The sequence below is a fragment of the Camellia sinensis genome, chromosome 4, assembly GCF_055761805.1.
Source record: "Camellia sinensis isolate YWXY chromosome 4, ASM5576180v1, whole genome shotgun sequence".
Classification (NCBI taxonomy): domain Eukaryota; kingdom Viridiplantae; phylum Streptophyta; class Magnoliopsida; order Ericales; family Theaceae; genus Camellia; species Camellia sinensis.
In genome coordinates, this window is record NC_138964.1 from 39,208,661 (window position 1) to 39,221,018 (window position 12,358).

Consider the following 12,358-nt stretch of genomic DNA (forward strand, 5'->3'; position numbering starts at 1 on the left):
AATGAAACAAGAATCAGGTCAGAACTAGTAAGCCCATTAATTGAGTCATAAGCATCGCCAATAGGTCATAAGCACAAATTGGATAAAATAACCTACAACTACACTTTTAATTGAGTCGTAGACTTTTATCTCTGTTATTGCTTATGCAGTTTGTTAAGGTGAAAAGATGTGCAAAATAATATTTTTCGTAGATAGATTCTTTCTTTTCTCGCCATAATCATTACTTTCCTTAAGTATTGTCTTCTTTACTAACTCGATTTCGATGTTCTGTTTTTGTTTGTCATAGGTCCTCAATTTCTCCATCTTAACGTAGAAGTATACCTATACCTCCTCCATCCCTTCCTCCGTAGCGGTTGCATTAGCAGGTCTGCTTTTTAATTTATTTGCTTTTAATTAATAGCAGGGCACTGGCGGGTGTGCTATTTTATTTATTTGCTTTTAATGAATAGTAGGGAACTAGCGGGTGTGCTATTTTATTTATTTGTTTCATTTTAATTGATATTAGGGTACTTGCTTCTGTGTTTTTGAAATTTTTTGCTTCGAATTGGTAGCAGGGCACTGGCTGGTGTGCTTATTTATTTGTTTGTTTTAATGAATAGCAGGGCACTGGCAGGTGTGCTATTATATTTATTTGTTTCATTTTAATTGATTGTAGGGTACTTGCTTCTGTGTTTTTGAATTTATAGCAGGGCACTGGCTGGTGTGCTTATTTACTTCTTTGATTTTAATGAATAGCAGGGCACTGGCGGGTGTGCTATTGTATTTATTTGTTTCATTTTAATTGATATTAGGGTACTTGCTTCTGTGTTTTTGAATTTTTTTTGCTTTGAATTGGTAGCAGGGCACTGGCTGGTGTGCTTATTTATTTGTTTTTTTAAATGAATAGCAGGGCACTGCCAAGTGTGCTATTTTATTTATTTGTTTCATTTTAATTTATAACCATGTTTTTGGCAGGTGTGTTTTTAATTAATTAATTTTATTTTAATTAATAGTAGGGTACTTACAGGTGCTTTTTTATTATTGGCATATAATTGATAGCATAGCACGGACTGGTGTGCTTATTTGTTCATTTTCTATAAAGAAGTAATAATTGATAGCACAATATTGGCGGGTGTGGTTTTTTTTGGTTTTTTGTTTGGTTTTAGTTGATAGTAGGGTGCTTGCAGACATGTTTGAATTTTTTTTTTAATTGATTGCAAGGCACTGGCAGGTGTGCTATTATATTTATTTGTTCTGAAGATGTAAATTATAGCAGCGCAATGGCATGTGTGTTTTTTAGTTGATTTGTTTCGTTTTAATTGCTAATAGGGTACTTACAAGTGTATATACGATGGATGAACCTGAAAGTAGTAGGCCTGAAGAGGTCAATACTGAAATTGATTATCAATTTGCTCCAGATGGCAAGGATGATGTTGTTGATGTGAAAGAAGGGTTAGCTTCCCAAACCTATGATAGTTTACGAATGCTTACTAAGGAAGATGTGTTGCAAATGAAATTCAATTCAGAGGATGATGCTTATACTTTCTACAATGCATACGCTAAGGTCATTGGTTTTAGCGTACGAAGAAGTAGAAAAAGAATTACTGGAGACAACAAATTTGTAGAGAGTAGGAAATGGGTTTGTTCAAGGGAAGGTGTAAGAGAAAAGAAATACTTGCAACGTGTGGAACGGGTAAGAACTCCTAGGGCAGAAACTAGACTTTTTTGTAATGCCACATTTCGTGTGCGTTATGACAAGACAGCTAGGAAATATGTTGTGACCCACTTTGTAGGGGAACACAACCATCCGTTGGCAGCACCACACTGCGTCCCTTTTCTTTGGTCGCATAGGTTTGTAACAAGTGCAGACCAAGCTCAAGCAAAGGCCATGCGCAATGTGGGTATGAAAACGAGCCAGATCATGGATTTTATGGTCCATCAGTCAGGGGGTTATGAGAGGGTGGGCTTCATTCACAGAGATTTGCACAATCAATTCCAAGCTGAGCGCAAAGTACAACTCGCAGAAGGGGATGCAGAGGGTGCGTTAGGATACTTGTCAGCTAAATTAGATGCAGATCCATTATTTTTTTTCAAATACAACGTCGATAAGGACAACCAGTTGGACAAGATTTTCTGGGCAGATTGTAGGTCTCGAATGGATTATGCTGCATTTGGTGATGTATTGGTATTTGATACAACTTATCGTACAAATGCATATAAAAAGCCATTTGTAATTCTAGCTGGCGTGAGTAACCATTTCATGACAACTATATTCGGATGTGCTTTGTTGCCTGATGAGACAATGGAGACATACACGTGGGTGCTGGAAATGTTAATGGAGGCCATGGATGGTAAAAGACCCATCTCCGTTGTAACAGATGGTGATAGGGCAATGCGTCAGGCAATCAAAAGAGTTATTCCAAACTGCAGACATCGTTTATGTTCTTGGCATCTGGAGAAAAATGCCTCAACAAATGTCCACATACCAGAATTTACAATTGATTTTGCATAGTTGATGTTGAAGAAATGTAAAATTGATGAGTTTGACAATGCCTAGGCTGCTATGGTGAAACAGTACAAGTTGGAGAACAATAACTGGGTGTCGGATATTCATCTGAAGCGTGATAATTGGGCTGAGGCATATCTCCGTGGTCACATGTTTGCTGGAATGAGGAGCACTCAACGTGTCGAGGGTATAAATGCATATTTCAATATATTCCTAAACCAAAAGGTTAGGCTGTATGAATTTGTAGCGCAGTATGATAGGGCTCTTGCTAGAATGCGTGTTAATGAGGCAGAAACAGAATCTAAAACAGAGAATAGTTTCCCGGTTTTGACTACGCCATTGAGGAGTTTGGAGAAACATGCAGCTAAACTCTTTACTCGGAAGATTTTCTCATTGTTTCAACATGAAATCAGGAAAGAGGGTAAATTGTTTGTGATGGAAAGAGTTCAGCTTGAGGATCATCGCACCTACCGTTTTGGTGAGTACAAGGCACCAACATGCACGTGGACGGTTGAGTATTTTCCAGCTAATATCACAATGAAATGTTGTTGCTTGAAGTTTGAGTCGTTTGGCATCCCTTGCTGCCACATGATTGCTGTTATGAAATCTGAACAATTAATGTGTATTCCACCGAGTTGTGTCTTGCAGAGATGGACAAGACGTGGTAGGTCAAAGTGTCAACAACCAAGTCTTACCCAAATTTGTAGCACCCTAACACAGACAGCTCGGTTTGGTATACTCAGCTCCTGTTTTAGTGAAATGTCATATTATGCCTCACACGCGGACAAAGATTTTGAAGAGGCAAGGGAAATAGCTTTCCAGCTGACATCGCAGATGAAAAAACGTTGGGCAATGAGAAAAGAAGGTAACGCCGAGGCTGGGGACAAAAATATTGCACCCAAACTATATGGCGTTGGTGATCCGAATGTAGTGAAGACCAAAGGGAACCCCAGAGGGACATCTTCTATGGGTAAACCTCCAAAACCAAGGCGGTGTGGGTATTGTAGGTATGGTACTTTCATTGTATGACCTTTTAATATCCTGTTACATGCATATGATTATTAAAATCGTTTATGCATTATTTGCTACTGTAGGAGCATCGGACACACGAAGCGGACGTGTAAAAAATTGGCTTCAAGTAGCCACAGAGAGGGTAGCAACTCAGACAGTGAACCATTCATGAACACAGAGTTGGATCCCCACACGGATGATATCGATGAATTGCCAATTTATCCAAATGATCCAGTGTAGTTGACTTTCATGATGAGGCTTACAGTGATTGAAACATTGTTTTTACAAGGAGACATTAGTGGCTAGTAGTTATGTTTTGTTAATGTCTTAGTTGTTTTAATCTTAGGCATTCTTAATAAATTTCGTAGTTTGGAGAATAATTTTGAAAATAAAGGTGAAAACATTCAAAATTTGTTTGATTGCTGATAAAATAGGGAGTTGCTCGTGCCATTACTTTACAAACAATCACTGTTAATAATACCGAACTGTCTCTATTTCTCTTTTGTAGATTTTTTTAATTGTCTGTTTGCTTGGTAAGAAATGGTGGACATTGCTGTTAGGTGACACATAACTATGCTTATAGTGGAATGGTATGGTATCGATGTATAGGTATAATAAGAGATGATGGAGATGTGCATTGTCAAAATATAAACAACTTCATCACCCAACAAAAAATTTAGTAACATGAACCCAAGTTGTCATTCAAACAATAGCGTACCATTAAACCAACTTTGCAAATGTACTTCCTTAAAACTAAAAGCATCTAAGAAAATTTTGGACTTGAGGCTGTTGATGCAGTCAAATTAGGACTTGAGCTTATTTGGCTATTTGCTCACACAAGAGATCCGAATCATGGAATAATCTTCATTTTAAAATTTTATTTATATTTTATTTAATTTCATTATTTAAATTTAATATATATATAATTTAATTTCATTGTTTGATTATTATTATTTTTAAAAACAAATTTATTTAAAATTTTAATTAAAAAAATAATGTATATTTGTATTGATATTTTATTTATTTAATTTCTTAAAAATAAATTTATTTAATTGTGTAAAAAATAAAATAAAATAAATTTTTATTTAATCTAATTAAAAATAATTAAAATATTAAAGATATATTTAATATTGCTATTACTTAGTAAATAATTAAAAAAAAATAAAATAGTCTTTTATTTATTTATTCTATCCATTCCATCTAACCAAACGTTAAATTTACTAAAAATAATTATTTTCAAATATGTAATCTCATAAAAAAATAAATGCAAGATATATATTCAACGCAACCAAATAATCTAGAGATTCACTCAAGTCCTATGATTCTAATACCTGTATCTCTTGCTGCCATTGGTGGCACTACCTCACTCTGCCATCCTCCCACCGGTGTCGCCCTACTCCGACGCCGTCATCGTCCCACTGACGATCATTCGAGTAGAAGGTGCAGCAAATCCCGATCAGAGCTATATGAGGGTCTCTCTCTCTCTCTCTCTCCCCCCTCTCTATTTATGAAAAGCTCATACTTTCTACTTGTCTTGGCAATGCCAAGAGATGATGAGAGACTTCCTAGTTTATGCTTGAAAATTTCAACTTTTCTAGAATAGACTTGATCAATCTGTCTATATCTCAAATGTAAACTGAGAATATATTATATTTAAACTTTCTGAGAAAATACCTCTTGCCTATTCACTTTCTGAGAAAATATCTCTTGCCTATTCCATAAGTCTGATATAGACCTATAAAATGGTTACCCACATCAACCAATTGTACGCAACACATGGCATGAGACTTGTCTGGTTACCAGTACTTCTAGTGCTCATTCTATGTACAGCTACTTATGTGGCACTTCTAAATTTCTCTGTGACATTATATCACAAAATTCTCGGATTTTCATGTAGTCGTCTTTTCATGTTTTTGGTGTTTCATGCTATATGCGTCGTTATTGTCAAAAGTTGCAGCCCATCATCTACTGATGTACTTGATCCATTCTTGCCTGTCCTCCACTTTCGTTATGGAGTAGAGGAAGAGCACACCGAATACACAGACAGTACCTATGAGGAGCAGAGCAGCCAACACGGCAGCAAGTACAACGACAATTACAACGATGACGATGACAAAAATGATGATGTCTATTATCATGGTTCGGATGGTTACGATGAAGAAAATGATGACAATGGTAGCGATGGTGTTGTTGGTTAGGATGATGATGAAGACGAATTTAACAATGATTTGGAGAGCAGAATTGAGGGATTCATCGACAAGGTCATAAAAGGATGGAAGGAAGAATTGTTAAGAGAGAATCTTCACAACGGTTATGGGATTAACAGATTTGGAATGAAATACTGTACATTAATGTTCTATAGTATAGGAAGTTTCACTTTTGTGTTTTGTAACTGGTTTTCTATACCTATTTCATTTCTTCTTTTCAAATCTAAACTTCACCTTTTTTGGTTGGGAATTTAGGGTCTACAATTGTTATCTTTTTCATTTTCCTAGATGTGTTCACTTTTAGGGACGATTAAACGTGCACCATTGCTTTGCACCACACAAAAGAACTGTTGTAATTTTTTGTTTTCTAATAAATATATAATAGTTTCTTGTGTTACTTGACCCATCTTAAAGAGTAAATTTTCTGTAAATAAAACGCTCGCCAAACCAGAAACAATCTTTTCAGTTGTTGATAATGTTCCAGCTAAAGTTTCTATTTTTCCCCAAATATGGACGAAAAATGTCCTAACAGTACAGTTAAAGTGACTATATAAGGCATGTGAACACTCCTAAAGTGACTCAGTTCCTTCTGCTGCTTCTGAGGTATGTGAACACAAAATGGCATTATATTTGTTTTTTATATAGGTGTCTTCTTAGAAGTTTCTATATAAGGGTGCAATTGAGGTTAGTAGTTGAACACACAAACTTAGAAGCTCTTAATTGTATTGGAACACTATTGGATTAAATTTAAATTTGATTGTACTATTGTATGGTATCAATCCACTCCTAGCCGTTAGTGCAATTTGAATGAGATGAACTCTCTTTCAATTTCTGACTGTGCTTTTATTACGCATTAATAAAAAGAACTTAATTTCAGAAATAGGAGCCAGCTGGTATTGTTGTTCTGCCAATTTTTTTTCCCCTGAAGCATGTACTCTTTCTTGTTAGTTCTTATAGCAAGTGCCCATGTTAGATTTTTTGTTTTACTTTCTTATATCTTGTAGTTAGTTTTTGCACAATAACTATTTCTTATCTACTATTTTTTGTGTTAGGCTTCTACTCGGGAATCTGTGGAAGTTGTCCGTGATTATTGGGTAATATTCCTTGATTCAGAGCAGCAACTAATCAAACTTGAAGATGCCACGGAAAAAGACAACAAAAAAACCGAGTAAAGGAAAAGCGGAAGCTCCTCACGTTGACCTTGGTATTTTTGCTAAACGGGCTATTACGGTAGAGCGGGCTGTCAAGTTGAAGGAGTTAACTCATACTGATATTCCAGCAATTGTGGGCCACCTGCATATCCAAAACCTAATCGAACGGGAAGGGAAGGCTAATGTCAACCTGGTACGGGAATTCTTTGGTAGCATACAAAAGCCAACTGATACAGAGAACTTGATTCTGAAAACAAAACTGAGGGGGAAAGATGTGGTGTTTTCTGCGGATTGCATATCAAAATTCTTAGACATTCAGCGACCAACACATGATGACAAAACACAATATCCATACCTTCCTGGTGTTGACCTTCCTAATGAAGCCCAAATTGTTGATGATTTGTACATTGAAGGAGTCATACCACAAGACAAGTATCATGTAAAGTTCCTGAAGCCTGACGTTGCCGTTCTTCATCTTATCTTGTGGTACAATCTTGACCCAAGGGGGGTGAAATCCACTTTTGACCATGAACGAGCACTCATGTTGTATGCTGTCCATAATTTCAGCCCTCTAGATGTTCCGAAGATAATTTGGCAAGTTGTGGATTCTGTCGCAAAAGCTAACAATCCACATGCAGCATTACCATTCGGCCTCCTCGTGACTGATATGCTACTTGAGCTTTGTGTACCGACTCGACCAGATGATGAATGGAAAGGGCAGATGAGCCACATAGGTCGTGGAACGTATGGGAAAACACAAGGGCAAAGTCGAAAGCACCGTGAAAGACAAGATCCTACTTCATTGGAGAGCATATCAACTCGTTTGTACGAGGCTGTGTCCATATTGAACCGGATGGAGTTGCAGCACAAGAAAGACATGAGGAAGGTCAAGTTAGAGCTAAAAAAAATGCGGAAAGCCTTTTGTGGTGAAGATTTTGAGAATTCAACTAGTTCTAATGATAGTGAGCAGGAATCTAATGGGTCCAACCATGATGACAGCCAACAAATGGACACAGACAATGATGGTTGAACAAAGTTTGCAAGGCCAATGATTTAGCTGACACTGTTACTTTTTTTTGCATACAGTGTTACTTTTTTGTGCAGAAAGTGTCAACTTTTTTTTACAAACAATGTTACTTTTTGTGCAACCAGTGGTGGTACTTTGATCATCCCATACTTTTGCGAACAGTGTTACTTTTTGTCCCATGTATTATGAAAAAAAAATTGAAACAATGTTAGGATTCATGGATGGCTTATGTGATGGACAACATTTGGATGGTTTATGTCAACAATATTATTTAGTATGATGCTTCGACATTTTTGATAGACGTGTCCAATTATATTTTTTTTTTTGTTCAAATCCAACGATGTATGTATAGCTTGCTGAAATTTATGGATACCAATTGACTACACAGTTGATACATCGATTCCAAAACTTGTATGATATTTATGCACGGAATGTGATTAACAACTATAATTCCTTAGATTTCTTAGACGTTCTTTCTTTCTAAGTCGTTGAAGGGTACATTAGGTGTTGCTTACTAGCAAGGAAATGCAGGTCCTCTGTTGCTTTTTTGTAGCAAATACTGTCATTGTTCTTGGTATTTTTAAAATTTGCAAAGAACTACCTTTGCGCGCCTTCTAAGTGGGGAGATGAAATGAATTATCACTTTCTCTGTATTAACAATATATTTTTTATTTAATTTTTTTTTGTATTGTTCATTTTATGTGTTTTCTTAAACGTAAAATTTAGAAAATTTATTAGTTATTTTGTTACTCTGCCAAGGACTAGTCCTATTACACTCTTGTCATTTGAAATGTGTACATGATAGTATACACTAATGGCACAATTTTAGTTGGACATGAACTGATTAAGCAACAAAAATTATTTTGTACTATATATGTAGCAATGCATGGACTCGTACTCCAGTTTTTAAAACAGTTTCCCCACTAACATTTGGTACATGTGTGTAATTTTTGATGGATTGTAAATGTAACAACCAAGATTAATGTGGTACAGTTAAATATCATAAATAGTTTCATCACCCCAATCTTGAGCAACAATATAAATTCCATACAAATTGAAACCCAAAAAATAATATGTTTTTTCAATCGTCCACAAAATACTACCAAACTGGGTTACTTTAGTCATCCATGTTTCTTCAACCATCTAATATGTTCATAATTGTGAATAAGCATAGTGGCAAAATTACGGTAAGGCGAATCAATCTTTTTCAAACAGCCATGTTTACAATCAAACTTTTTTTTTCCTTGTAGCCTTCCGGATCCTAGAGTACCTGTTACAAAAGAAATTGCATTCAGTAAGTAATCAGCTGAGTTTATGAAGGGCATAAGTTGTTCATGGTTTGGGGACGCACCTCTCTTTGTATTGTTCAAGCCTATTCATAACCTCAATGTAAATACGGTTGGACGAATCGTTCACTAGGTCAACTAGTAGCCTAAACCTTTCCAGTTTATCAAACTAAGGAAACAAAACAAAAAATTTTCCATCAACAATACCATCATATGACATTGTAATTGCAATAGTGTAATTATGTGGTTAACATTGAACAGTCACCTTGTGTACGCCGGTCGGCATAACAACACCTTGCATGTACTTCATGACAAACATACCACAGTCGTAGCTTCATGACAACATACATATGAATGTCAAACTTGTGTGTAATGTTAATAAGAAAGCCAAAAATGAATAGCGAATGAAAAAATTTTAGAATACCTATCGGTTTTATGTTGGAGACAAGCGTCTTTCAACCTCTCTAATTCGAACTCCTTCACATTTGCAACATAAAGGTCTCCAAAATATTGTTGCAATAACAAATGCATTGTTTGAACCTATGCATGAATGTTGTAAGATAGATGCAGCTGATTTTTTTTTTTCTTTAAAAAAATAAAATAAAATAAACGACTTACCAATTTCCTTGCCATTAATTCACGACGTTTGTCATTTGTGAGGCTGGGACTCGAGTCAAATATATAAGCCATGCGATGTGCCATATCTATGTTGACACAAAACCAATGTTCTTCATGGTCGTTCACCGGAATATATATCTGAGTGACAATAATAAAAAAAGGGTCATGCAACGTTGCCCAACCAGTTTAGAAAATTTATAAAAAAAAAATAGTGACGACATTGATACCCTAAAAAACTTAATAAATAATAAAAATATTAGTAAAATGGAGGGGACATTTAAAATAATCCTGTAAAATGGAAGAATGCTTGACACATTACTTCTTGACAGGCATGAAGCTTCCCAGTGTATCGAGACTCCCCAAAATATTCGTCACATAGCTTTGCATGGTCCGCCCCATTGATAATATGTTGCTACAATTGATAATGCACAAGTATACATCAATAAGTATACATGAATAACCAAACATAAACATGACACACTAGACTACTCACCGATACATATGTGGGAAAGTACCACGTCCTATGACACTTATCGGGGAAGAGCCTCCTTTGTGCGTTTGTCAATTGTGCTACAACTAAATTAATAATCTGAAATACATGCATCAAATAATAATTTGAAACCTATATCCTTAAAAATGACTTCACATAGCAATATTGATGCATGAAATGAACACTTACGGAACCACAAATCCATGTTTTTGGTTGTAATGAGCACAAATCGAATCGGGTGGCAAATTCAACCGGCGTGTAAAACAACTCCATGACCACAATATCCTCACTGCATCATGTACAAATTGAAGAGTTTCACTTATTGGTGATAGAGAGGAACATACAAACGCAATAAAATTACCTGCTTTCCAAATCCTTATCGAAGCAATAAGCCTTAACAATTTGCTCCTCAGCAGATAAAGGACATGGCCTCACAATTTGTGTAGTCGATGACTTGTGAATTTAACCGAACACATAAACAATAAATTGTCATACTTCTTGCAGTGCATTAAAATAAGGGGATTGGAGATCAAGAACAATAATGAAATTAGTAATAACCTCAATGGCAGTAGCAGATGCTTCAAAATTGAGGCCAAGTAGTTTTCCAAGTAAGTTCAAACTCTAAAACAAATTACAACGAACAATAAATAATGAAAAATCCTAAAATATATTTATAGGAATAGCAACATTGTATAACACATATATTATGTACATGACTTACTTGATCAAACTTATCCTCCTTTGTATCGAGAGATGAATCTGATTCATCTAAATGAAGCTTTGTCTTGGTTGGTACTTTCTGAGTGGCTTTCCTTTTCTTACCAGCAATGGCTGTAAAAGGTGAATGTATGTCCACCCGCGCATCCGAATGTTGAGTGCAAGGACCGCCATATGGACCAATGGATGAACTAGATTCATCAATAAGTTGGAGTTTTGGGATTTTGTTTCTTCGATTGTTGTTCAATCTTACCTTGATTTTGTTCTTCGCTTGTTTGGTTTGCTCATGAAGATGGGCATCCAATTGCAAGTTGGATGGTGTGAGCAGAATTCTATTTTCCTCCATGTTCTCTAATGTTACCACAACATTAGGTTTTGGCGGGAGTGTATTGTTCTCATGTTCAACTGTAGGTACAACCGTAGATTCAACCACAACATTAGGTTTTGGCACGAGTATAGGGCTGACATGTTCCACTAGAGGTACAACTGTAGATTCTACCACAACTCCAGGTGCAACTATGCCAGGTTCACATTTACAATGGCCGTGCCCCGCTTCCTGTTGTTTTGACATTTGCAGTGGCTCACATTTTTCCATGACCTTCGGAATGGAAGAATTAGTTATTCCACTTTTAACAATAACAACTAGTTCTTCCAAAACACTTTTCATGTCACAAACAGTCGTCTCAATTTTTGAAATCCGAATATCATTCATATTTTTCATTTCCTCACTTTGTACAAATGGTTGCATTTGCTCGTCAACAACAAAATTAACATCAACCTATTTGTAGACACATCGTAAACAATTTAGTTTTCCATTTCAACATGAAAAATAACAAACAAAAACCAAACATAAAAGAAGGGATACGCTAAGGATGACCTCCTCATTCTGGTAACCTCCTGATTTTTGGAATAGTTTTAGTGTCGCCTTTATTTCTGCATCACCCCAATAAGCCAAGGAGGGGATCGAACGAGCACGACCAGCATCACAACCACTAGGAGCAACACGATCAAAGTAAAACAACTGCATCACAAAAATGTATTAATTTAACATGTACTATGTAATGAAAAAGGCATTGAAGTCAAGTATTTATAACAAAACAATTTGTAATTGGTTAGAAGCATACCATTATAAGAAATAAGCATCCATTTGGTTGTGAGTGACTTTTCGAATTGTACTTACATAAACCACGAACAAAGAATTGAAGAGTGAACTTTGACCAATTATAATCCTTCATGCCATCCACATTCTGAATGAGGTGAATGAATGATTGTTTAACAACATCCTTTGTGGTTGGGCATAAGAAGGCACCTAATATGTAAAGGGCAAATATCCTCATAAATTCCTCTCCAGCTCCCTCTGTTTTGG

The 12,358-nt window shown here is 36.0% G+C and overlaps 2 protein-coding genes across 2 annotated transcripts; both read left to right on the forward strand.

Moving 5' to 3' along the window:
* Window positions 1-1,330: 1,330 nt before the first annotated feature.
* On the forward strand, window positions 1,331-2,491 carry LOC145823698 (protein FAR1-RELATED SEQUENCE 5-like). The gene has a single exon (XM_082923211.1). It carries the CDS (start codon window positions 1,331-1,333, stop codon window positions 2,489-2,491), a length of 1,161 nt encoding a protein of 386 aa, XP_082779337.1.
* Window positions 2,492-2,542: 51 nt separating this feature from the next.
* LOC145823699 (protein FAR1-RELATED SEQUENCE 5-like) lies at window positions 2,543-3,736 on the forward strand. Its single transcript, XM_082923212.1, has 2 exons — window positions 2,543-3,492; window positions 3,580-3,736. The coding sequence occupies exons 1-2, from the start codon at window positions 2,543-2,545 to the stop codon at window positions 3,734-3,736; spliced, it is 1,107 nt and encodes a 368-aa protein (XP_082779338.1).
* The last annotated feature ends 8,622 nt before the right edge of the window (window positions 3,737-12,358 follow it).